Source organism: Microtus pennsylvanicus, chromosome 3 (assembly GCF_037038515.1).
Source record: "Microtus pennsylvanicus isolate mMicPen1 chromosome 3, mMicPen1.hap1, whole genome shotgun sequence".
In the NCBI taxonomy this organism is placed as follows: domain Eukaryota; kingdom Metazoa; phylum Chordata; class Mammalia; order Rodentia; family Cricetidae; genus Microtus; species Microtus pennsylvanicus.
In genome coordinates this window covers 15,148,694-15,176,330 of record NC_134581.1, presented here as the reverse complement: position 1 = coordinate 15,176,330, position 27,637 = coordinate 15,148,694, and the positions used below count along the sequence as shown (strand labels likewise).

The window sequence follows — 27,637 nt, the reverse complement described above, 5'->3', positions numbered from 1 at the left end:
TTCTTAAGTAGACTGATTTACAGCTGAGAATTGAGACATGCTTGTGGTACCAGTACTGGAGGCTGAGGCAGGAGGATTGTAAATACAAGGCCAGCCAAGGCTACATAATGAACTCCGGTCTAATAGGGTACCCTGTAATACATCCTCTAATGCAAGTAAGAAAACTCTTTTGACAGTATAACTAGATTTAAAAAAAGAAATCCTGAGGCTCAGACGGTATCCATCAGGTGCAGGGAGTGTTTCAAGAGTTACCCATGCAGCCACAAGAGTTCTGAGAGCTTCTTCTAGATAGTGCTCCATAAAGAAGACCTTCCCTTGACCAAATACACACGACTGCCTTCCTGATGCCATATCACAGGCTGACTGAGCTCTCGTCACTGTCTCCACACATTTCCTCCCCTTAACTAACTTCTACACCTTTGTCATGAGTGACCCAGAGTACTGGATTCTTACCCATCTCCTACTGACCACCATCAGTCAAGGCCTCTGACTCTGAGGCTGGATAAGCCAATTTCAGATACTGTATGCTACTGTCCAGTCCAAATGTTCCACAATTTGTTTTTCTAACTGAGATCAACGAGCCATCAGCTGAAGTCACTGTCGGCAACGTTAGAAGTTATCATCACTGCTGTCAAAATCCGGATCACAGAGCAAATTCTTCCCTCCCTTGTTACACAGGGGATGCTCTGGGTTTTCAAAGCTGAGGTCAATGAACCAATTTATCTGCTCATCCCCCTGGGAACTGCTAGATAAGCATGCATGGTCTGGGGAGGAGTGCTGGGTAGATTGCAGGGTGTTGCCCTGTGCTGCCCTTTCTGTCTTACTGGTCCTCACTGTTCCTCCCGGAATATGACAGGCTGACTTTGTGGAGGTTCTTGGAGCCCGCCAATAGTTGAGGGGCCTTTGTGGGCTAGAAACTGGAGACTGGGGACTGTAATGCTTTGAGATGGAATCACAGGCCTTCCTTGGAGTTTGTTCTTTCTTCCTAGCTGGAAGCCTGCTTCTCTGTGATTTCCTGGGTTGCTGCTTCTTGCCTTTCCTCCCCTTTCTTCGGGTCTTGCCTTTCTGTTCAGTTGCTGACTCTTCAAACTGGTCAAAACACATGCTTTTGTTTTCATTTTGGGGGCAGACATTCTTCATTCTGAATTCAAACTTATTTAAGTCCAGCTGTGAGGCTTCTTGGGCAATTAAATCCTGGTCACGGCCAGTCTTCTGGCTTGGGGGGCCAGAGCAGTGGTTACTGAGGTTTCTGGTGGTGATAACCCAGTTCTTGCAGCAAGTCTGCAGGTTTTTGTTCTTCAAACGTTCATTTTCTCTATGGGGCCCCTCTGTTGGCAATGCTCCTTCATCCCAGACACCAAGCTCCCTAGGCCTCTGGGAACTCCTACTGGGATTCCCTGAAGGAGACACCTGGCCCTGTGGAGCAGATGGCTCCTCAGAGGTGCATTTTTCTTGTCTGGTAAGATGGAGGCTCTGGGTCAGAGTTGGTGAGGTCTGGGAGGTGCTGTCTTTCAGATGCCCAGCTACCTGAGGGGCAGAGATGAGTTTTTTCAGCTCTTCTATGACACCAGGCACATTGAGCTGGCCCAGCTTCTCAGAAAGCTGCTGGAAGTCCTTACTCTGCTGTGCAACTAGAACTTCAAGATTCTTCAGGTTGGATTTCATCTCCATGAACTCAGTCTGTCTCTGGGAAAGGTAGTGAGAAAGAGGAAAGTGATGGTCACAGTAAAACGTGATAACAGGTGTGGGTATGGTAGCTCACACTCTAATCCCAGCACTTAGACGACTGAGTCAAGAGGACTAGCATGATGGGGCTAGAAAGATGCCTCAGTAATTAAGAGCAGAGGTTAAAAGCACTCTGAAAGAATACTCTTGTTCAGGGTTTGGCATAAGAACAGACAGGAGGGCCAATGGAGCCAAATAGAAGACCGGATATCAATCCACACACCTTCGAACACCTGATCTTTGATAAAGAAGCAAAAAATATCAAATAGAAAAAAGAAAGCATATTTAACAAGTGGTGCTGGCATAACTGGATATCAACACGTAGAAAAATGAAAATATACTCATATCTATCACCATGCACAAAACTCAAATCCAAATGGATCAAAGACCTCACCATAAAGCCAGTCACATTGAACCTTATAGAAGAGAAAGTGGGAAGTACACTTGAATGTATAGGCACAGGGAACCACTTCCTAAATATAACCCCAGCAGCACAGACACTGAGAGAAACAATTAATAAATGGGACCTCCTGAAACTGAAAAGCTTCTGTAAAGCAAAGGACACGGTCAACAAGACAAAACGACAGCCTACAGAATGGGAAAAGATCTTCACTAACCCCACATCAGACAGAGGTCTGATCTCCAAAATATACAAAGAACTCAAGAAATTGGACACCAAAAGATCACATAGTCCAATAAAAAAATGGAATACAGACCTAAACAGAGAACTCTCAACAGAGGAATCTAAAATGGCTGAAAGACACTTAAGTAAATGCTCAACAACCTTAGTCATCAGAGAAATGCAAATCAAAACAACTCTGAGATTCCATCTTACACCTGTAAGAACAGCCAAGATCAAAAACACTGATGACAACTTATGCTGGAGAGGTTGTGGGGAAAAGGGAACACTTTTGCATTGCTGGTGGGAATGCAAGCTGGTACAACCCCTCTGGACGTCAGTGTGGCGATTTCTCAGAAAATTAGGAAACAACCTTCCTCAAGACCCAGTAATACAACTTTCGGGTATATATCCAAAGGATGCTCAATCGTGCCACAAGGACATGTGCTCAACTATGTTCATAGCAGCATTGTTTGTCATAGCCAGAACATGGAAACAACCTAAATGCCCCTCGATCAAAGAATGAATAAGAAAAATGTGATAATTTACACAATGGAGTACTACACAGCAGAAAAAAATAATGACAGCTTGGAATTTTGCAGGAAAATAGATAGTGCTAGGAAACATTATTTTGAGTGAGATAACCCAGACACAGAAAGACAATTATCACATGTATTCACTCATAGGTGGCTTTTAAACATAAAGCAAAGAAAGCCAGCCCACAAACTACAATCCCAGAGAACTTAGACAACAATGCGGACACTAAGGGAGACTACATAGATCCAATCTACATGGGAAGTAGAAAGTAGAAAAAGACAAGATCTCCTGATAAATTGAGAGCATGGGGACCTTGGGGGAGGATTGAAGCAGGGAGGGAAAGGCAGGGAGAGGAGCAGAGAAAAATGTAGAGCTCAATAAATATCAATAATAATAATAAAAAAAGAATACTCTTGTTCAGTACCCAGCACTCAAATGACAGCTCACAACCATCTGTAACTCCAATTCCAGGGGATCTAATGCCCTCTCTTGACTTCTATGGGAACCAGACACAAACATGGTACAGAGACATATAAGTGTGCAAATCACTTCTATATATAAAAAATTAATTTTAAAATATAAATTAAAAAGAAGAGCCATGTAGTGGTGGTACACATCTTTAATTACAGCACTCAGGAGGCAGAAGCAGGTGGATCTCTGTGAGCTTGAGGCCAGCCTGATCTACAAGAGCTAGTTCCAGAACAGGCCCCAAAGCTACAGAGAAATGCTGTCTCAAAAAAAAAACCCCAATAAATATATAACTAAATAAATTAAAAAGATGATTAGCTTGAGTCTGAGGCTAGCTTGAGCTACACAGTGGTTTCTAAGCAGCCTGGGCTACAGGAGAAAGACCTCCATCTCAACATATAAAAACAAAAAAAGTAAGAGAACCAACCAATAGATAAGGATTCATGGTCGGTTGGAACCTCCACCTGACTCCTGCTTGATCTAGAAAGCCCATTCCTGCCTGCCCCCCCCCCCCGTGTGTGTGTGTGCGTGTGTCTCTCTCTCTCTCAAAATCCCACCCTCTCAGAGAAACAAAGAAAAAAATGCCAAAAAGTCCAATCCCATCCCACACTCTTGGTGACTATAGCAACTTCCTCCCATGTTTCTGCCAGCAGCCCAAGTCCCCACGTAGACCATTCTTAGTCACAAACCTAGCCTGTGGTGGACATGTCATCACCCTATAAACTATATCATCTCCTTGCTTTAGTTCAGGGGTTGCGGGGGTGCTGCTTCTCCAGCCTCAATCTCTGGGACTGGAAACCTTCTCAGGAGTTCCTTTGCTCAAATAAACCTGTTGTTATACTTTTTCAATTCTATTTGATCTGGCTTACTGCATTGGCAGAGAAACCTATCCTCAGGGGACAGAAAACTTATTAGCTCGTCTCTCACAGAATAAGCAAGTATAGATACACTGTGAGCAAGTCCTGGGTACACACACTGCCAGGGAACCCTGAGGATAGGCTGTATCTTGACTTACTGAAAAAAGAACCATACCAGTTTCTGGTCTTAGATGAAAATTTCTCAGACATTAAGTGTCTTTCTTGGTCTTAGAGACAAAGCCAAAAGCACACATGGGCACGGCATGTATCTGCAATCAGAAGGCTGGGGTAAGATCACTTGAGTGCAGCACCTCAAGATAAGCCTAGGTAAGAAGGCAAGGCAAAGCAAGGGCTTGTATTTATACTTACGGCTTCAGATTTCTTCTGTATCTCAAGGATGGCCTGTTCCATATTGCCTTTGTCTCGCGTGGCCTCAAACATCAGATCATGCTGGACCTGTGCAGTCTCTTGAACTAAATACAAAACAAGGCCAAATTTTTTTCCTAATAAGTTTTCCCCAAAAGTACAAAGAGAAGTACCTATATCTTTCCAAATTATATAAAATACTTTGGGTAAAATGCCTGATGCCGAAAGAAAAAATAATAAACAAATGACAAGCTGGGTGGTGGAATTTACTCTATAGACCAGGTTGGCCTCAAACTCACAGAAATTCATCTGCACCTCCTGAGTGCTGGGATTAAAGGCGTGCGCTACCACCTCCTAGCATTCCTTTACTTCTTCTGTCATCGCAATGGGAAGCCTGGCCGGGACACCAACAAATGAGTTACTCTATCACTGTACATTCTCAGCCCTGCTAGTCTTGTGGGGTAACAGTCCTGGCTCTGACATTTTTAACAGATGGGACAGTTGCCCTGTGTGTAGCCCAGGCTGGAGATCAGTAGATAAACAGTACCATGCCTCTATTCAGACAGATGGGAATTACTTTATGAGCCACAGAAAGGCATTGATTTTTGTAAATCATGAGTAATTCATCCCTTGGCACGTGAATCAGATGACTTGAATTAGTTTAAAATAAAAAATAAGCAGAAATGCAAACAAGTACAGATGCACAATTATCTATCTTTCCCAGAAAATTCTAGAGCAGTATTTAGCTAAGAAGAATGTGTTGACTGTTTATAAGAGCATTCATTTACATGTACAACACTTAATTGGTGGGGAGGGGATTCTACAAACCTTACACTATAACTGACATTGAGACCAAGGCTGATTCACCACAAAACAACTTTCACTAAAACCAAGGCAGTGAGAAGAGCGAGCAGCAGGTGACTGGAATATTTCTAACTCCTAAGGGGGCGTGTGTCTATAGACAGCACAGTGGGCAAGCCACATGAGACTAAGGAGCTGCTGATTCATTTCAGGCATGAGGTGAGAAGGCTGGCAGAGCCACCCTACCCTCAGACAGCAAGATCACTGAGGAGTAGTGCTACACAAAAGCCACCATGGGAATCAAGTGTTGGCATGAGCTAGAGAGATGGCTTCATGGTTAAGTGCACTTCTCTTTTTTCTGAGTACCTGGGTTCGATTCCCAGCACATACATATAATATCATGTTGGTTCAATCTACATTCTAAAGTCTGAAATACCTAAGTGATGTTCTCTAATATATACTTTTATGACTCATTTAGCTGTTCCAGGACAGCCAGGCCTACACAAACAAACTTTTCTCAAAACAAACAAACAAACAAACAACTGCAGCTGTGCGATGATGGCACATGTGCGCCTTTAATCCCAGCGCTCAGGAGGCAGAGGTAGGCGGATGTCTGTGAGTTCCAGACCAGCCTGGTAGTAAGTAGCAAAGAAACCAGGGCTATGTCACAAAACAAAGTAAAAACAAACAAACAAAAAAGTACTGTCACATAGCGCCCTCCCATCTTAAACAAGGAAATCTGGCTAGGGTCAGAAGGGTCACATTCATGACTCACTAGTGCCCTCTGCTGATAACATCAACCTTGAGACGATAACAAAATGTTTAAAATAGAAACAAATATAAACATGGGACACTCACATGTCTTGGCTATAGTTTCCAAAGAATCCAAAATAGATTGGCTTCTCATACTGAGATGTTCCTCAGACTTTTCCACAGATGTCTGCAACTAAGAAACTCAAAATTAAGAAAGAAATCACATGGGACTGGAGAAGTGGCTCAGATTGGGAGCAATGTTCTTTCGGAAGACTAGGGTTTGATTCCCACCACCCACATGGTGGTTTACAACTGTGCGTAAACTCCAATTCCGGGAGATCCCACCCCTTTTTTGGCATTCAAGGGTACTGCACACATATGGTGCACACACATATAGGCAAAACACCCAAATACATGAAAGGATCATAAATTTTAAAAAAGAAAAAGATGCCGGGCGGTGGTGGCGCACACCTTTAATCCCAGCACTAGGGAGGCAGAGGCAGGTGGATCTCTGTGAGTTCAAGGCCAATCTGGTCTACAAGAGCTAGTTCCAGGACAGGCACCAAAAACTACAGAGAAACCCTCTCTCAAAAACAAAAAGAAAGAAAGAAAGAAAGAAAAAAAGAAAGAAAGAAAGAAAGAAAGAAAGAGACAAAAGAAAGCACAAACTGTTGTCTTATCTCACTGACCTGGGAACAGTAACTGAATTATAAAATGGCAAACATGCTGCTATTCTGCATTTGCTGACGGCACTACAATGATTACCATGCCTAAGATACACGATGCTCTAATTCTCTGAAACTTAGTTCTACCTACCTTGTGAATGACTTCTTGAAAATGAGAAACAAAGTTGTACAGCATGTCACTAGAGTTAAGAAAAAAAAGAGGAGAGTAAATCTTTGTGCCATGTTGAAATAGCATATAATAGCTGATTATGGCAAGTGTTCATCTAGCATAGCATCAAAACATTGCTTGATCAGAGTTGGAGACTCTACCTGAAAAACATCAAAACTCTGATTTCTAATGCAAATCATATTTTTCTTCCTTCCATTCTGTTTCTTCTTTATTTTCCTTTTATTTCTATTGTTTTAGATTTATTTATTCGATGTGGGTACTTTGTCTGCTTTATGTGTCTCTGTGCACCATATGCATGCCTGGTGCCTGAGGAAGAGGCTGTTGGGTCTTCTGGAACTGGAGCAAGGATGTTTGTGAACCACCATGTGGGTGCTGGGAACCAAACCTGAGTCCTCTACAAGAGCAACTAGTGTTGAGCCATCTCCCCAGTTCTTCCTGATTTTAAAAGCAGGTGGATTTCGTGAGTTCAAGGCCAGCCTGGTCTACATAGAGAGTTCTTGGCCAAAGATGGCTACATAGTGAGACTGTTTCTCAAAACAACAAACAAACAAAATCATGTACATACACAAATAGTTTTTTTAACTACAAATTTTATATTCCTTAAAGTTTTAAATTTACATATATTCCGTGTGTGCATGTACAAATGCATATCATACATGTGGAAGCTAGAGGAAAACTTCAGCCATGGAGATTCTGAGGATTAATGTCAGGTTGTCAGGGTTGTCAGCAAATATTTTTACTCACTGAGCCACCAACTGACCCCCTGACTTTTTTTTTTACTCCAATCATTTAGAGAGAAAGAGAGAGAGTGTGTATATATAATACATTGTGGAGTGGAGGTCTGAGGACAACTTGCGAGAGTCAGTTTTTTCTTTCCACCATGTGGAAATCCCACCAGGGATGAAAATCAAATCATCACGTATCATGGCAAGTTCCTTTACTCATTCAATGTACTTTCAGGGTTTTTTTCTAAATATTTATATTTTTATGTAAATGAGTATTTAGTCTGCATGTAAGTATTTAGTGCACCATGTATGTGCCCAGTGCCTGTGGAGGTCAGAAAAGAACACTGGAGTTACAGCTATGGCTGTCATGAGTGCTGAGAACTGAACCTGTGTCCTCTACAAGAGCAGCAAATGCTCTTCCCTGCTGAGCCATCTTTCCAGTCTCTCAGTCAGTGGAAACAAAGCCGCCAGCTTGGGAAGCTGGAAATGCCAGGCTCTGGATTTTACACAACCATGGTTTCCCCTTTGATCCAGTCACCTTGGATGTTATTTCTATGTCTAAGAGATTCCATTCCCTTTAATTCAGCAAGCTAGACTCCAATACAAACTCTAACTAACCACACAAATGTAGTCAATGTACAAACCCTCTTTTTCCTATTCTTAGAATTCTGTACTTGGTGTAGAAGTTCCTTCTGTTTGTGTGTTGCTTTCACTGGTTAATAAATAAACTGCCTTGGCCTAGTTGATAGGGTGGAACTTAGGTAGGCGGAGAAAACAGAACTGAATTCTGGGTGGAAGAAAGGAGGAGGAGCAATGGATCCTCCGCCGGAGATGAACCACAGGTTAGAATCTCTGGTAAGCCACTGCCATGTGGCAATACACTGATTAATGGAGATAGGTTAAACCAATATGTAAGAGTTAGCCAATAAGAAGTTAGAGCTAATGGCCAAGCAGTGTTTTAATACAGTTTCTGTGGTCAATCTGGTCTGCAGAGCAAGTTCCAGGACAGCCAAGGTTGCACAGAGAAATCCTGTCTTGAAGAAAAAAAGAAAAAGAAAAGAAATTCTGTCCATGTCCAGCTGGTGGCTCATTTCTCTAGTCCCATCATTGGGAGGGTGGAGGAGTGGAAGAGGCAGTTTCAAGTCACCCTGATCTATATAGTGAGAGCCTATCTCAAAAAAAAAAAGTCTTAAACTTTGACTTAAGAATTCATATATCACACTGAATTAAGGGTATCATTCAGTAGTAAGAACACTTTCCTAATGTTTGAGAAGCCCTATGTTCAAGTACCAGCATTACACAAGACAAAACTCAGTTACCACAGTCATCTAACCCAGTGGTGGTGGCAGTGCACATGTTTAATTCCAGCACTCAGGAAGCAGAGGCAGGCAGCTCTCACATTAGTTGACATGGGATGGAGTCTAAAAGGGGGCAGCAGCATTCCCCAGGTGTGGGTCCCAGACTGTATAGAATGGGTGAGGACATACACGTATGCATTCCTCTCAGCTCTCCAACTGTGGCTGCACTGTTATCAGTTCCTGCTCTTGTGACTTCTCTATGAAGATGGACTGTAACCTAAAATCATGAGCCAAACTCTTCCTTCTTTAGGGTTACTTCTGTTGGGGTATCTTAGACAGCAACAGAAATGAAACTAATACACACACAAGCAAAGAAAAGCAAGAGCACTTTGCAGTTTTGTTTTGTTTTTAAGACAGGATTTCTCACTGGGTGGTGAGAGCTAGTTCCAGGGCAGGCTCCAAAAGCTACAGAGAAACCCTGTCTCGAAACACCCCACCCCCCAAAAAAAGACAGGATTTCTCTGTGTAACAGCTCTAGCTGTCCAGGAACTCCCTTTGTAGACCAGGCTGGCATTGAACTCACAGAGATCCGACTGCCCCTTCCCCCTAGTGCTGGGATTAAAGTGCTACCAAGCCACTTTTTGTTCTGAGATAAAGTCTGCAGTAGTTCAAACTGACCTGCAAGTAGAACTCACTGTGTTGCCAAAGATGACCTTGAACTCCTGACCCTCCTGCTTCTGCCTTCTATATTTTTGGTTGTGAGCCTAGCCTCTAACGGCTGAGCCATCTCTCCAGCCCCTGCTTCTGCCTTCTAAAAGCTGACTGGAGCTTACTCCACACTCCCAACATCCAGCTTCCAATGCTGCCTCCTCCTTTTTCATTTAATGTTTGTTTATTTTGTGGAGATAGAGAATAAACCTACAGACTTGCTGTGCTGGGTAAGCACTACTGTTGATGTATAAATGGAGGATGGGCTACATGGTACCCTTAAAACACAAAACCCAAGCTAATCTTTATCAATGTGCAGGTGCATTATTCTAAATAATGATGAACCTGGTGACCAGAGACAAAAAAGGGAAGATTCTCCTCATTGGTTGAGACATCCAGTTTCTTTTGCTCCCAAACACTGGAGCTCCTAGATCAAACTTCAAAACATTAGAGCAGCCATCTTTTCCCTTCCTTCTATGGCTCTCTGACTCATACTTATTATATCACTGGCTTCTCTGGCTCTCTAGCTTACATATGGCAGACTTATAGGACTTCCATACTATATCTGATTCTGCCTCTTTCTCTGTCATTGATCCCCCACTGTGTGTGTGTGTGTGTGTGTGTGTAATACTGAATCTGTTTCCTATGCACAACCCTAATACATTCTATTATACTAAAATTGAATTATTTGATTATTGATAGTACATTTGTTTTCTTCAGAAAACATAAGCTTTTCATCCTCTTAAAATGTGTGTACCTGTCACATTTGTCTGTTGCCCTTCGTTTTTTCTCCTCAAACTGTTTCAGGAGTCCTTTTGATTTTCCAACTGGCAAAGGAAGAGAAAATAAATCTTCATCCTTTGTATCACTTCCAAACAACTGGGGCTTTGTCTGGTATTTTGTGAAAATACTAGGTTCATTCTGTTAAATGGAAAAAAAAATCAACATCAAATTCCATCCACTATTCTCTGTACAATGCAGAATTTTTTTTTCTTTTTCGAGATAGGGTTTCTCTGTGGTTTTGGAGCCTGTCCTGGAACTAGCTCTTGTAGACCAGGCTGGTCTACAACTCACAGAGATCCACCTGCCTCTGCCTCCCAAGTGCTGGGATTAAAGGCGTGCGCCACCACCGCCCAGCCAGAATTTAATGTATTTAAGTACCAAGCATATGGTTGAAGATACAGCATGAAGCTTTTCATTATTTGTACCAACCAGGAAACTATAATAAGCAGCTTTCTAAGTTAATACAGTTTCAGCTTTATCAATGCAGAAATATTAAAAATTCAGCTAAAATTGTTGAAAACCAACTAAATACATTTATAGGAAACAACAAAAAATCATTTACTCACTCTCTGATATGTGATATTAAAGCTTTACGTAAATATATTTAACTCAAATCACTATTTTTTTTCTGTTGAACTCAAAACCTGTTGATAACTTCCACAAGGCCTAGAAAGTATACAGGTTGAATTATGAAGAGTCATTTCCTGCATTTCTTAGAAAAATCATATTCTAAACATTCAGGAAGTGTTTTTTTGTTTTTGTTTTTTTTCCAGACAGGGTTTCTCTGTAGCTTTGGAGCCTATCCTGGAACTAGCTCTAGTAGACCAGGCTGGTCTCGAACTCACAGAGATCAGCCTGCCTCTGCCTCCCAAGTTCTGGGATTAAAGGCGTGCGCCATCACTGCCCAGTGGAAGTGCATTTTTCCCATCATATCACTAGCATCAATTTTCTTTTGGCTTTTTTGTTGTTGTTGTGTTTTGGTTTGGTTTTTTTATTATTATTATTATTATTTATGGTTATCTGAGACAGGGTTTCTCTGTGTATCTCTGGCTGTCCTGGAACTCCCATGTAAACCAGGCTGGCCTCAAACTCACAGAGATTCACCTGCCTCTGTCTTCCTGAGTGCTAGGATTAAAGGCATGTGCTACCACCGCCTGGCTTTTTGTTTTATATTTTATTTTTATTTTATGAGTATTGGTATTTTTGCCATGAGTGTCAGGTCCCCTGGAACTGGAATTACAGACAATTATAAGCTGCTATGTGTGTGCTGGGAATTGAACCTGGGACCTGTGGAAGAGCATCCAGTACTCATAACTGCTGAGCCATCTCTTCAGTCCCTGGTTTTGACTTTTTGTATCACACCAAGGGGTTCCTTGGCTGTCCTGGAACTTGCTCTGTAGACCAGGCTGGCAGAGATCCGCCCACTTCTGCCTCCCAAGTGCTAGGATTGAAGGAGAGAGCCACCACTGCCCAGTTTAGCATCAATTTTTGTACTGAGATCATACATATAATGCTTCACTAACCTAAAGCACTGAGCTAGCCTCATTCACTGCATCAAATGATACAGGTAAGTCTAAATATAAAATTAAATGTAATTCAAACCCCCCCACCAAAAGAGAGATAGAGAGCAGGGATGATGGTACATATCTTGAATCACAGTACTCAGGAAGCAGAGGCAGGAGGATGGCCTTTGAAGGAAGCAGGCAAAAGCAACTTGGCCTAGGTGCTGTCATTTTGACTTCAGACTTGATTTTACCTGTAGGGTGAAACAAAGCTCAGGTTCCCATGTCCAAGGGGAGCTGAGAACTTTCCAATGGCTGATCAACCTCCTCCCTAAACATGGAAATAGCTTGTTCCCCAACCAAGCTCTTTAAAATATCATGGCTGTTCCTAACAATAGAAAGAACAAATGAATCTCTTTGGATGGACTAAAACGTTTCCATTTTGTGTCTGTTGACAGTGATGGAACACAGAAGGAAAGTCCCTAATCTTTGACTCCTCATTGGCGAAAATTGTATCTGTAACTTGGCAAAAATGTTTGTAATTCTTGTACTTATAAATCCTGGTGAGGAAACAAGGTTCCAGGTCCTTGTTCTGCAGCCCTGACCCATCAGTGACCCCGATGACCCTGATTATGTGGTGATTTTATTAAAGTCTTTGGAACCCATAAGTGTTGTCTCTCTCCTTCCTCATGGTGCACAACAGACTGGGTAGAACAGCCTTGAATTTTAAGCTAGCCTGGGCTACACAATGAGTTCTAGACCAGTAAAATTCTGTCCAAAAAACAAAAGCAAAACAGCAGCAACAAAATCCTAGATTCAAAAAGACAAACATCTCACATTCTCTTTCACATGCAGATCTCAGAAGGTTTTATTTTGTGGGTTTGTTGTTGTTTTACTTGAGATAGGATTTGTGTAGCCTTGTCTGTCCTGGAACTCCCTCTGTTCACCAAGCTGGCCTTGAACTCACAGAGATCCACCTCCTTTGCCTCCTGAAAGCTGGGATTAAAGGTGTGTGCCACCCCTGCCCAGCCAGATTCCATTTTTTTTAATTTTATTTATTTATTATGCATACAACATTCTGCCTCCATGTATGCCTGCAGGCCAGAAGAGGGCGCCAGACCTCATTACAGATGGTTGTGAGCCACCATGTGGTTGCTGGGAACTGAACTCAGGACCTCTGGAAGAGGAGACGGTGCTCTTAAGCACTGCTCCATCTCTCCAGCCCCCAGTTTTTAATGCTCATCTATATGTATGTGTGGGAGTGAGTGTGGGTATAATCTATGAAACTAGGAGGGAAGAAGAATGTAGAAGGAGTGGAGAACAGCAGGAGAAATGCGACAAGAAAATGGGAAAAGTGCAAAGGGTATAGATGTCTAAGAAGGCTAGAGGATGCAGAAGGGGGGAAGGGAGGGAGACTCAACAAATTTTACTTGATGATGCCATAAGGATGCATAATACTCTGTATGCTAAGTAAATATTTTTTAGTTTTATTTTTGAGAATTAATGTATATTTATGTATGTATAAAAATTGTGATTATATTCATTCTTTTTTGTTTGTTTTTGTTATTTCAAGATAGGGTTTCTTTGTGTAACTCAACCCCCGCAAATAAATAAATGTAACTACTTTTCATAAAAATATAACAAAGTAAGTAGTGGTGCAAGCTTGTAGTCCTAGGAGGTTCAGAAGTTCAAAGTCACACTTAGAGGATGGCTCAGCTGATAAAGATGCTTGCCACCAAGACTGCCAACCTGTGCTCCATCACTGGAATCTACACAGTAGGACAAAGCCATCTCTACCAAGGTGTCCTCTGTGCTCCAAAACACAGTAAATAATAAATACAGAAGTGTAAAACTAATAATAAAAAAGTTCATGGTCATCTTTAGCTACACTGTTAGTTTGGCTATTCAGTGAGTCTGAGGCCAGCCAGGACAATTATGAAACTATCTCAGAAGTGAAGACATACTAAGAAGCTATAATGGGCCATAAAACAGCACAGGAAGGTAGTGGGAAACTTGCTGGGAAGAAGGGGTTCTGTGGGAAGGAGAGCAGATGAGAGAAGATAATGGGAATCAAAGTACATTATACATATATGAAACTGTTAAAGAACACGTTTTAATTTTTATTTCTTTTTATGATGTTTTGCCTGCATTTGTATGTCAGAGTGAGAGTGTCAGATCATCTGGAACTGGAGTTACAGAAAGTTGTGAGCTGTCATGTGGGTGCTGGGATTGAACCTGGGTCCTTTGGAAGAGCAGCCAATGGTCTTAACTGCTGGGCCCTATCTCCAGTCTCAAAAATAAATGTTTTAAAAATTAGAGAGCTGTGGCTATAGTTCAGTGGTAAAACACTTGTTCTGCTAGGCTTTGGGTTCCACCAACAACACTGAAAAAATAAAATTTGTCACTTTATTTCTTTCTTTAAGTCAAAGGGCTATTTTTACTTAGTCAATCACGTGTGTGTGTGTGTGTCTATGAGTGTGTCATGTGTATGCCACGGCACAAGTGTAGAGGTCAGAGGACAACCTCAGGTATGGGAGGAAGAGCTGCTCTTTTTTTATCTTTTTCTTTCCTTTCTTTCTTTTCTTCTCTTTTTTTTTTTTTTGAGACAGGGTTTGTAGCACAAATAATAAAAACCCAGAGACAGATATTGAGGTTCAACCTAAAAACCAGAAAAGCAAAGCAGCCAAGTCAGTAGAGAAGTCCTACCTCTACCAAGGCTGGGCGACCGCAGCCTAAGCAGCATAAACAAAATCTCTTTCTCCTCCCATTTTCTATTCCCTCTAGTGCTGGGATTAAAGGTGTGAACCACCACCACCTGGAGGATTTGTTTCAGCATTGTTCTTGTGTAGCCCAGGCTAGCTTTGAACTCAGAGATCCATCTGTCACTATCTCCCAAATCCTGTGATTAAAGGTGTGTGCCACCCACTGCTTGACATCTAGTGGCTTAGTTTTGCTCTTCTGATCTTTACACACGCTTTATTTATTTAAACATAAATAAAATATCACTATAACAGCCCTAGCTGTCCTCTGCAGTCCAGGATGGCTTCGAATTCACAAAGATCCATCTGCTTCTGCCTCCCGAGTGCTGGGATTAAAGGTGTGCGCCACCTCCACCCAGCAGAAGAGTTGCTCTTTGTTTTTCACTGCTGCATATGACAGCTAGCTGGCCTGCTGGACTCCTGTCTCTCCCTCCCTTCTCCTTGTATGAGTGCAAGGTTACAGATATGTGCTGCCAAGCCTGAATTCTACAAGAGCTCTAGGAATTCTAACTCAGGTCTTCAAGTTTATAAAGCAAGCACTTGTCCCAGAGTCATTCTTCCTACCCCCTTTACTTCTGTCTTACAAAAGCACCAAGCATGATGGTACATGCCTTGAATCCCAGCATTCTCAAGCAAGAGGAAGATGGATCTCTGCAAATTCATGGCCAACCAGGTCTACATAGTGAGTTCCAGGCTAGCTAAGGCTACATAGTGAGACTTTGTGTAAGAAAACAAACAAATTTATCTGACAAAAGCCATTGTTTCTTATGAATTTTCATAATAGTAAATGATTAGGTTAGGAAATATGAATATTTGTTCCTCCCAAAAACAAATGATCAAAGGATTGACACTACTGTGTTGTTTTGGCAATAAAAGAAACTGTACATGTAAGTGATTTTTGGTTGTTTTGGTTTTTTTCAAGACAAGGTTTATGTATAAAGCCTGGCTATCCTGGAACTTTGTAGACCAGACAGGCCTTGAACTCAGAGATCTGCCTGCCTCTGGCTTACTGCTGGGATTAAAGGTGTTTGCTACCACTGCCTGGCCATGTAAGTGTTTTAGATTCCAGACTCTCTTTTTTTTAGTTAAATAAGTAAGTCATGAATCAGCTGAGAATGGTGGTGGATGCCTTTAATCCCAATACTCAGGAGGAGGCAGGCAGATCTCTAAATTCAAGACTACCTTGGGGCTGGAGAGATGGCTCAGTGGTTAAGAGCACTGGCTGCTCTCCCAGAGGTCCTGAGTTCAATTCCCAGCAACCACATGGTGGGTCACAACCACCTGTAATGAGATCTGGCGCTCTCTTCTGGTATGCGGGCATACATGGAGACAGAATGTTGTATGCATAATAAATAAATAAATAAATCTTTAAAAAGACTAGCCTGGTCTATGTAAGAATCCTTATATATATAAATCCTATATAAGGATTTCCAGGACAGCCAAGGCTACATAGTGAGACTCTGACTCAAAAACAATACAAAACAAAACAGCATCAATCAAGCACTAATCCATTTAGGATAGTAATCTTTAGAGTACAATTCTAAAGCATGTTCATATTACAACACAATAATTCTCTTTTTAGCTTATGTCCATAAGAACTATGAAATATGTGCAGAGAAATTTCAGAAATCAGAGCTTGGGTGGAGGCTTAGACCTATAACTTGAAGAGCCTGGAGGCTGAAACACAAGGATGGAGCAAGGTTCTGTCCCAAAAAGAAAAATCTAGGCTGGGCGGTGGTGGCGCATGCCTTTAAACCCAGCACTCTGGAGGCAGAGGCAGGCGGATCTCCGGGAGTTCGAGGCCAGCCTGGTCTACAAGAGCTAGTTCCAGGACAGGCTCCAAAACCACAGAGAAACCCTGTCTCGAAAAAAAAGAAAAAGAAAAAGAAAAATCTAACTATTGGAAATCAGACTCACATCTACAGAGCTCTGTTGTGTTTGTTTTGGATGTCTTGAGTAGGCACCAGCATCCAAGGATGTGGACAGAATTTCTGAATTTTCTGAACAAAACTGAGATCCAAAGAGGAACTGGGAATCACTGAGAGAAGAACAATCAGTCTGATTGCTATTCCAGTTAGATGGTTTAGTAATCCTGAAACGAAGCAAGAAAACATTAAGTTAACATCCTGAACGAATGAAATTATAACTCACAGCTACTATTTCAGAATATTCTGGAGAGCGCATTTTTGCTTTGTTTTCTTGTTGTTGTTTGAGACAGGGTCTCTCTATTATGAAGCTCTGGGTGTGTTTGTTTGACCTCTAAGTCCTCTATGACCTAAAAAGAACCACAGGAAAATTATGAATTCCCCACATTTTGATTCTGACAACTGGAGAACAATCAAATGGAAATTCAGACAGAAGAACTGACACAACTATCCCTTGTATTACAGCATTTTGAGCTATAAAAATATTTTTAGACCAAAGTTTATAATATATTTATGGATTAAGAGATATTCTCTTTTTAAAAACAATTAATTTGGCCAGGTGGTAGTGACAGCGCACGCCTTTAATCCCAGTACTCGGGAGGCAGAAATTAGGCAGACCAACCCCCCCCAAAATTGAATCTGTTCATCATTAAGCAAATAGATAAACTACAGACAGACTGTGCACTTCACCTGTGCAGCAGCTAGAAGAAGCTAGATTTATGTAAAAACACATGGATAAATTTCAAAAATAATTATTTTTTTAATTTTTGGTTTTTTTTGTTTGTTTGTTTTTGTTTTTGTTTTTTTGGATGTTTTTCGAGACAGGGTTTCTCCGTAGCTTTTTGGTTCCTGTCCTGGAACTAGCTCTTGTAGACCAGGCTGGCCTTAAACTCCCAGAGATCCCCCTCCCTCTGCCTCCTGAGTGCTGGGATTAAAGGCGTGCGCCACCACCGCCCGGCTTTATTTTTGTTTTTTAAGAGAAAGTTTCTTAGTGTGGCCCTGGCTGTCCTGGAACTTGCTCTGTAGATCAGGCTGGCCTCTGCCACTACCACCTGGTTTCAAAAATAATTTTGTTGTTGTTTTTTTGTTTGTTGTTTTCTCTGTGTGGCCCTGGCCATCAGGGAACTTACTCTGTAGACCAGGCTGGCCTCAAACTCACATAGATCCACCTGCTTCTGCTTCCCGAGTGCTGGGACTAAAGGTGTGTGCCATCACGCCCAAGCAAAAATAATTTTGAGTACAAAAAAGTAAGGGAAAGATTGCTCAACAGGTAGAGGCACTTGCCACACACTCCTGGTAACCTGACAACCTAATTCATAAATGTAGGAGAGGAGAACCAGCTCCTCTGAATTTCACACACATACCATAACATGTGTGCCCCCAACAAATAATAAATTTAAAAAGTAGAACTTTACTTAAAGTAAACTCTATTACTTATTTTTGTGAGTTTTTAGCCTATATAAATACATATTCGTGAACATTTAGAAAATGTAGGAGGGAGAACAGGACTGGAAAGAGATGGAGCCATAACAATACAAACACAAGAGCCTGGACTGGGTACGAGCTTACTACATGCCTTGAATCCCAACAACTCAGAAGGCGGAGGTAGGCAGATCTTTGTGAGTTCAAGGAGGAACTGGTCTACACAGTGAGCTAAAGAATTGCCAGGGCTATGTGGAGAGACCCTTCCTCAAAAGAAAAACAAAACACCCACAAAGCGTGGCATGGTAATGCCTGTGATTCCTGCTGTAATGTTGGCACTTAGGACGTGGGAGCAGGAAATGTAAGGAGTTCAAAGCCAGCCTGTGCTATGGTTTGTTTGTTTGTTTTAGTTTTTCATGACAGGGTTTCTCTGTAGCTTTGGAGCCTGTCCTGGAACTACTCTTGTAGACCAGGCTGGCCTTGAACTCACAGAGATCTGCCTGCCTCTGGAGTGCTGGGATTAAAGGCGTGTGCCACCACTGCCCCTGCCAGCCTGTGCTATGTTAACCTTAACTTAAAAAACAAGAAAAACGAGTCAGGCACGATGGTGCAAGCCTTTTATCCCAGCACTAGGAAGGCAGAGGTAGGTTAGCCTGGTCTACAAAGCAAGTTCCTGGACAGTCAGTGTTGTTACACAGAGGAACTCTGTCTCCGGATGGGGGGAAGAGAAACAAAACAAAAGCCCAAAACAAGAAATTGGGCCAGTTGATGACTGCACATGCCTTTAATCCCAGCACTTGGGAGGCAGAGGAAGGTGAATCTCTATGAGTTCGAAGACAGCCTGTTCTATAGAGAGACTTTCAGGACAGCCAGGACAGCACAGAGAAACCCTGTCTCGAAACACAAACAAACAAACAAACAAGAAATGGGGCCAGCAAGATGGTTCAGTGGGGGGCTGGAGAGATGGCTCAGAGGTTAAGAGCATTGCTTGCTCTTCCAAAGGTCCTGAGTTCAATTCCCAGCAACCACATGGTGGCTCACAACCATCTGTAATGGGGTCTGGTGCCCTCTCCTGGCCTGCAGGCATATGCACAGACAGAATATTGTATACATAATAAATAAATAAATATAAAAAAAAAAAAAAGATGGTTCAGTGGGTAAAAGTACTTGCCCCCAAGTTCAATCCCCGAGGCTCACATGGTAAGAGGAAAGAACCAACACTGTCCACATATTCTGTGATCTCTACATACATATATACATAAACGTAAACACACACACATACACAATAAATGTAGAAATTTTTAACTACAAAATAAGCCTTACTAGACTGAATATATATCCGAAATTTTTCTTTTCTTTTTTTCTTTCTTTCTTTCTTTCTTCTTTTTTTTTTTTCAAGACAGGGTTTCTCTGTATAACTCTAGCTGTCCTGGAACTCAAGAAATTCACCTGCCTCTGCCTCCCAAATACTGGGATTAATGAAATGCCATATGCCACCACCACCCAGCCCAGCATCAGATTGTATCTTAAAGCAATGATAGAAATGATAGAATTAAACAAAGCTAAGTTTTCTCTCTCTGTATAAACAGTAACCCCTTTTATAGAAATAAAAAGAAGAGCAGGCTTTAAAATAACATTTACTTAATTTTAGTGTTGCCTGAATGTATGTATGTATACCATATACCATATGGTTAGTGCCAAAGGAGTTATGAGAGTCAAGATTCCTTGGAACTGGAGTTACAGATGGTTGTAAACCACCATGTGGATTCTGGGAACCGAACCTGGGGCCTCTGCAAAAGCTCTTAACCAGAGCTGTCATTCTAACCCCTAGATTTTTCTTTTCTTTTTTAAAATCAAATTGGCAAATCTCCTTGGGAAAGTGTTAGAAAGGGGAAAAAAACTATCCAGTGATGAAAGCACACAAAGAACAATTTAAGTTCCTTTTTGGAGATTTCCTCCAATTTAGAAATGGCAGGCTTATTTCAGCCTCGTGGACACTAGTCTAAAACCTCAGTGGATAATACATACGACTATGCACAGTATTTTATTGGGTCTTGCTGGTAGCTGGACTGGCTCTTCTCTTCAGAGCAGCTACAAATTATATTGCAGAAACAAACAGATCTGAACACTATACTGATTTTATTTCTTCCTATTCCAAAAGCATTGCTTAATTAATTCAGGTCATTTTCAAGATTTGGGGCTCTATATCTGATTCTCACAGATCCAGTCCCAAGACCGAAATGTTGCATATAGAGCTGATAAACACAGCTACATTGATACTACCTATGGGTGTGTCTGTGTAGATGTTAACATGTATATTCATGTGGGTGCAGGTATATGTATGGGTGTGTACATATGCGTGTGTGAACACAGAAATCAGAGGACAACACTGAGTGCTTAAGTGCCTTCCATCTTTTGTTGGAGACACGATCTCTCATTGGAACTTATGATGTGGGAGTCCCCTCTGTGTGCTGTGATTACCATTAGTGAATAAAGAAACTGCTTTGGACCTATAGCAAGGCAGGCAGAATTTAGGTAGGCAGGGAAAGCGAGGCTGAATGCTGGGAGAACGAAGGGCAGCCAGGAACCAACAAGTGGCCTCCTTCCAACAAACTTGGCCACATAAGCCAAGCTGGCCAACCTGTGAGCTCCCAGAGCTGTCTGTATCTCCCATCTCATCATGGATGGGATATCAGGCACACGTCACTGTGCCCAACTTTTTACATGTGTCCAGTGATTCAAATGCAAGTCTTCACACTTGACAAGCAAACACTTTACCCTTGGCTGTCTCCCCTACAACGACATCACCTTTTTAATCAAAATAAGTGTAAGAAAAAAGACAGCATAAAAAGGAATAGCAGTATTAGAGAAGAAAAGGAGAGGCAATTTGGATACCTCTAGCACTATTCAACAGTCACTCCAGCTATAGGAATGAGATTTTCTAGGACATCAATAAAACCACAGGACTTAAATGTTTAAGAAAATAATTAGGAATCTTACCCAGAGCCTGAGGGGATACTGAGCATCTCCTTGATATTCCAAACATTAAAATTCATTTTAATACTTCTATTAGAGAACAGAGAAATATTTAGAACATTAACATACCATAACATTTTCAAATGTACTAATTACATGTAAGAACATTTCAGCAGTTTTGTTCTGATTCAATCGGTGAAAAATTCCACTACTTAAATGTGCCCGAAATAAAACATTCTCTGCTACCAAATTGCATGATGAGCCAGATGTGGTGGTTACACAGTTGTTTTTTGTTTTGTTTTGGTTTTTTTTAGAGACAGGGTTTCTCTGTAGCTGTAGCTTTTTTTGGGGGGGGGAGCCTGTCCTGGAATTCTCAGAGACCAGGCTGGCCTCGAACTCATTGAGATCTGCCTGCCTCTGCCTCCTGAGTGCTGGGACTAAAGGGTTACACCACCACCGCATGGCTTCCAGCTTAATTTGGGGATACAGGTGGGGGACAAAGAACAAGAGATAGACCTGAACTCCCAATTACCACAGGCTGTCCTAGAATTTGCCATTCTCCTGCTCCATCTCTGAGAGTCTGAGGCCCTGCAGTGAAACCTTCCAGCATTCCCTCTACACCCTATGTCCCATATCCTCTACTCGCCACCACACACCCTTCCTTTAAAGCAGAAAGAGTAAATCTCAGCCGGGCACTGGTGGCGCACGCCTTTAATCCCAGCACTCGGGAGGCAGAGGCAGGCGGATCTCTGTGAGTTCGAGGCCAGCCTGGTCTACAGAGCTAGTTCCAGGACAGGCTCCAAAGCCACAGAGAAACCCTGTCTCGAAAAAAAAAAAAAAAAAAAAAAAAAAAAGAAAGAGCAAATCTCTTCCTCAGACTTCTTGTCCCTTCCACATACTCTCCAGGAGGAATTGTTAACTCTCATATTGTCTGGTCAAGAAGCTCTCTTCAAGGGCTAAAGAGATAGCTTAATGGGTAAAGGCGCTTGCTGCCAACCCTGACAAGGCAAGTTCGATCCCCAAGACCCACATGAGGGAAGGCGAGATCCAATTCCTGAAAGTTATTCTCTGACCTTCACAAGCCTCCCTCCCAAGAAGTAAGTATAATAATACAAAATGTTTTGAGCGGCCCTCCAAACTCCTGGATGGCCATTCCTATGTGTTTCCCGGATTAGTTCCTTTTTTTTTTTTTTTAAGTTTTGTTCGTAACAATTAAAGTTTTGTTTGTTTGGTTTGTTCCTAACAATAAGGCAAATTCCAGTTGGCGTCTCTGACCCCCCCCCCCCCTCACTGACTTCCAGGTTGACGCTGGGCGCGTCTCCCTCTGAAAGCCTCGGCCCAGTCAGAGTCTGAGGAGAGCCTCGGGCCCTGAGGAAAGGCAGTCACTCTACCTGCGGGGTCCCCAGGCCCCAGTCTGTTCCCCATCTCTTCCCTCCCCACTCCTCACGCCCCCTCCTCGCCCAGACCCTCACCTCCAGCGCCCGCACCACACGCCACACCTTCAGGCTTCGCTGACGCGTGCTGGAAATCCCGCCGAGGTGAGGCCCCGCCCCTGGGGAGCGCCCACCAATGAGAATGCCGCTCCTTGGCTCCGCCCCGCTGCCGCGAGAGGCCAAAGGGTTTTAACGGTTTTAACGGTTTTAACGGTTTTAAGGATCCCAACAGTTTTACCGTTAGTCACGATCCAGCACCCGTCACTTCAGGGAACGAAGCGCCTTCAGCCACTGCCAGCTCATGGACCCCAGGCCCTGCACAAGTCCTCGGCCCCACCCTTCTTCTAACCTGAAAAATGGAGGCCCAGGGTCTGGCGGGATGGCTCAGGGGTTAGGAGCACTGACTGCTCATCCAGAGTCATCCAGAGGACCAGGGTTCAATTCCCAGCGCCCCCATGGTGACTCACAACAATCTGTAATAAGATCTGGTGCCCTCTTCTGGCATGCAGGCATACATGCGGACAGAACACTGCATGCATAATAAATAAATAAACCTTTTGTTGTTGTTGTTTTGGGAGACAGGGTCTCTGTAGTTTTGGAACCAGTACTGGAACTCGCTCCCAGAGAGACAAAGGACTATCTCTAGATGGACCTTTAGGAATGTGATCTAACGTATTTTTAGTTTAGTTTTTTTTTTTATCTTTTTATTTTTTTGAGACAGGGTTTCTCTGTAGCTTTGGAGCCTGTCCTGGAACTAGCTCTTGTATACCAGGCTGGTCTCAAACTCACAGAGATCCGCCTGCCTCTGCCTCCCAAGTGCTGGGATTAAAGTCGTGCGCCACCACTCAGCTTGTTTTGTTTTGTTTTTTAACCAAGGCAGATGGAAAAGAGGAGAAAGCCAAGGCCTGCCAGATTCACATGTTCAAATGGGCTAGTGGGATACAATAGTAAACTCAGGGGCCAGCAAGATGATTGAACAGGTTAAGACCCTTGCCACTAAGTCCAAGTTCTGGGTTCGATCCTCAGGACCCACAAGGAGAGAACTGAGAACTGAGTTCTTTTTTTTTTTTTTTTTTTTTTTTTTTTTTTTTTTTTGGTTTTCAAAACAGGGTTTCTCTGTGTAGCCCTGGATGTCCAGGAACTAGTTCATGTAGACCAGGTTGGCCTCAAACTCACAGAGGTCTGCCTGCCTCTGCCTCCCAAGTGCTGCAATTAAAGGTGTGTGCCACCACTACCTGGCCAGGCTGTTGTTTTAATAAGGTCTCACAGCCAGGTAGTGGTGGTGCACACCTTTGATCCCAGCACTCAGGAGGCAGAGATCTCTGTGAGTTTGAGGCGAGCCTGGTCTACAGAGTGAGTCCCAGGACTGCCAAAGAAACCTTGTCTTGAAAACAAAAACAAAACAAAGCTTCTCACTATGTTGCCCTGACTGTCCTGGAACTCACTCTGTAGACCAGGAGGGCCTTGAACTCACACAGATCTCCGGCCTCTGCTTTCCAAGTGCTGGGATCAAAGCTGAGTGACACCCTCAAAAAGGTTATTTTAACCTATGTTGATGGAGGAAAGTCATTGGCTAATAAAGGAACTGCCTTGGCCCATTTTATTGGTTAGAACATAGGTAGGTGGAGTAAACAGAACAAAACACTGGGAGGAAGAGGAAGTGAGCTCAGACTCCACATCTCTCCTCTCCAGAGCAGACACCTCAGAGAGATGCCATGCCCCAGCTCCGACCCAGGATGGACTTATGCTAGAATCTTCCCAGTAAGACCGGTGCACACAAATTATTAGAGATGGGTTGATCGGGATATCAGAATTAGCCAGTAAGGGCTAGAGCTAAAGGGCCAAGCAGTGATTAAAAGAATACAGTGTCCATGTAATTATTTTGGGGCATAAGCTAGCCGAGCAGGCAGCTGGGGTGTTGGGGATGCAGTCCCGCCACCCATATTACTACAAATGGCGCCCACGTGGACAACTGCTTCCACATAAAGCCTGAGACAGCTTGGGAAGTAATTCTAGAACAAAATGACAGCTTTGTGCATGGTTTCTTGGTAGCAGCACAATCTCAGGTCTACTCTGCTTGCTAGAGGCAAGCAAGCACTCTCATCTAAGAGAGGCTTCCTGACTCAGCTTTAGCTGCAAAACCCTGCAGCTCATTAAAAGGTCCTGCCACGAAACACTTAAACGGTGTTGACAAAAAGCCGAACGCATGCTTTTCGGTTTTCAGCCATAGCAGGAAAAAAGCTGCGCCGTTTAAAAATGCTGGCTTTCTGGGCCATCCTGCCAGGGCAAACTCTGACTGTTTGAGGCAGGAGGGCCGGCTACCGAGAGAGGACTTGAGTGTTGTCTGTTGTAGCTCGCTGGCTGGCAGGGACCTTGCAGCCAGTACCTCAGCCATGAGGCTGGAAAGCTAAGGAATGGGCTACATCTAGCCCGCAAAGCCACGGCTTTAGTCCTACTGATATTGCTTGGTAAATTAAAGGCTCTTGTGGTCAGAAAAAGAGAGATATACAGTAAAGAGAGATTCAAAGACAAAGAAAATTTCTAAATGGTTTACTGTGTGTTAAAAATATATGCAAGCTAAAAGTTGAAGTTCTTAAAGCAAAAAAAAAAAAACAAAAAAAGGAAGAGAGTTGTTGTGTGTGGTAGTACACACCTTTAATCCCAACACTTGGGAGGCAGATGGAGATAGACTTCTGTGACTTCAAGGCGTGGTAGCACACGCCTTTAATACCAGTACCTAAAAGGCAGAGACAAACAGATCTCTGTGAGTTCAAGGTGTAGTAGCAAACACCTTTAATCCCAATGCCTGGGAGGCAGAGACAGGCGGATCTCTGAGAGTTCAAAGACAGCCTGGTCTACAGAGTTATTCCAGGTCAAAGATATACGCTCAAAAAGCAAAAAGTTAACCTAGGAATGTCACAGCTTAGATTCTTAAGCGCCTAGTGATTTAAAAGCGCAAATTAAAAGTGCTCCTGGATAGTAAAAAATTGCAGATTCACTATAGGACAGATTCAGACCACTAAATGAGTCACACTGTTGGATGAATGTACGTAGGCTTGGGAGAGAGAAGAAAAAGAATATAGAGAATAAAGTTAATGGCTTTAAAAAAAAAAGGTAAAGTCTTTAAAGAGACAGAGTACAGATAGTTAAGAGATTAAAAGAAATAAAGAAAAATAAGCCACGTAAAAATGGAAAATTCACAGAGAGTCTGGATTATGTACATTGTGTTTTCTTTAAAATTTTTGACTGTGAAGGAGCTAAGTACAGAGAGACATTTCATTATATGGGCTGCCAAGTGGAACCAGAACGGATATCATGAGGGTATGTATTCAGAATTTGGGTCTAAGGATATGATGCTTTGGAGAGGGTCTTCTTTTGTTTTCACAGAGGACCAGACCCTGTGGATTGCATCTATCCTGATCTGGTATGATAGACCATGACCTCCCGAAGGTTCCTGTGAACACCCTCAAAAAATTACTTCACTCAACTGCCAACTGAGATAAACCTGGCACACAGGTTACACCCTAAATGATCTGATTAACAGCGCCCCCATTCAGCAGGAAGCAGTTTGGAGAGAAATAACTGTGCCCATATTCCAAAAAAATGTTTATAAATGTTCTTTTACATTTAAAGGGGGATATGATATAGATATGAATAATTTGTATTAGTATAGATTTTGCTTTATTGATAGAGATTTAAGGTCAATTTTGTTATATGTATATGTATTTCTGATCTTTATTAAGGTATTGTGATTGTGTAGTTCATTTAAAAATGTAATGTATATAGGTAGTTAATAGATAATCATAATAGTCAAGTTTGTAGTCATGTTAGTTAAGATTTTCTAGATGTGCATAGATATATTTTAGATAGGCATTTTTCATATTTTCAAAGATTATAGAATATGGCGTTTTAAAAGTTTTAATAACTTATGGTTTTTCATGACAATGAGACACTCTGCTCCTGGCAACACCAGCTACTTCAAGAGGAAGATGGGCATCAAAGAGGCACCTTATGGAGTTTGATAGCCATTTGGGCAAGAAACTGTTCTTGCCTGGACTATTGCATAAACTGGACACAGAGAACCCCCAGAGAGAGGACTGCTAAACTTGCCTAAAGGTGAGATGATCTTTCGGGGTTCCTGATTCATGAAAGAGTCTGCGAGACATTCTGCAGGACACAACAGATAGTGACTGAACTGACTTTGAATTTTCCTGCTTCATGGAAATGTCTCTGGATACCATGGGCCTGTAGGCCGAAGATGGATGCCCCAACGGTACAGAGAAACTTTGGATGACTGTCCAGGCAGCGAGATGTCTCTGTCATTTCTAGAGTTTGAAAGTTGCTTTTTTCTTGTTTGCTTAGGTAATATTATATCTTTCTGGAGTCTTTGATGGAGTTAAGAATAGTTAGTTATAGTTTTCCTTAGTTATGATAAAGATTATTGTAATTTTTACTTGATAACTGTTTTGTTATATGTAATTTTGCTATGTTAAAGTTAAAGCCTTCCTTTTTTTTTGTTTAAACAGAAAAAGGGGAAATGATGGAGGAAGGTCATTGGCTAATAAAGGAACTGCCTTGGCCCATTTTATTGGTTAGAACATAGGTAGGTGGAGTAAACAGAACAGAACGCTGGGAGGAAGAGGAAGTGAGCTCAGACTCCACAGCTCTCCTCTCGGGAGCAGACGCCTCAGCAGAGACGCCATGCCCCACTCCCAGGCAGACACATGCGATGAAGCTCCAACCTAGAATCTTCCCGGTAAGACCGGTGCTCACAGATTATTAGAGATGGGTTGATCGGTATATCAGAATTAGCCAGTAAGGGCTAAAGCTAAAGGGCCAAGCAGTGTTTAAATGAATACATTGTCCGTGTAATTATTTCGGGTAAAGCTAGCCGTGCAGGTGGCCAGGGTGTTGGGGACGCAGCCCCGCCGCTTCATATTACTACACTATGTGTCTGTGTGTTCATGCTCAAGCCACTGCATACGCATAGAGATCTGAGCACAACTTTCAGGAATCTTAGAACTCAGTTCTAAGATGAGGCCAGCCTGGTCTACATAATGAGTTCCAGGACAGCCAGGGCTACACAGAGAAACCCTGTCTCAAAAAACCAAAAGCCTGGTATACA

General features: G+C 42.4%; 1 protein-coding gene across 1 annotated transcript; it reads right to left on the bottom strand.

Moving 5' to 3' along the window:
- Nucleotides 1-553: 553 nt before the first annotated feature.
- Nucleotides 554-21,159, bottom strand: Iho1 (interactor of HORMAD1 1). The gene is made up of 7 exons (XM_075967704.1): nucleotides 21,104-21,159; nucleotides 16,674-16,848; nucleotides 10,470-10,633; nucleotides 6,943-6,991; nucleotides 6,232-6,319; nucleotides 4,576-4,679; nucleotides 554-1,686 (listed from the first exon to the last, which is right to left on the bottom strand). The coding sequence occupies exons 1-7, from the start codon at nucleotides 21,157-21,159 to the stop codon at nucleotides 610-612; spliced, it is 1,713 nt and encodes a 570-aa protein (XP_075823819.1). The 3' UTR covers nucleotides 554-609.
- Nucleotides 21,160-27,637: the final 6,478 nt, after the last annotated feature.

Bases quoted from the DNA above. Each gene is read 5' to 3' on its own strand.
- Iho1 (XM_075967704.1), bottom strand. From the start codon at position 21,159: ATGAATTTTAATGTTTGGAATATCAAGGAGATGCTCAGTATCCCCTCA. The intron at 10,634-16,673 runs GTGAGTCTGATT...TCCATTTAACAG, and splicing joins CACAACAGAGCTCTGTAGAT to AATGAACCTAGTATTTTCAC. The intron at 6,992-10,469 runs GTACACACATTT...TCTTAACTCTAG, and splicing joins GCAACAGACAAATGTGACAG to TGACATGCTGTACAACTTTG.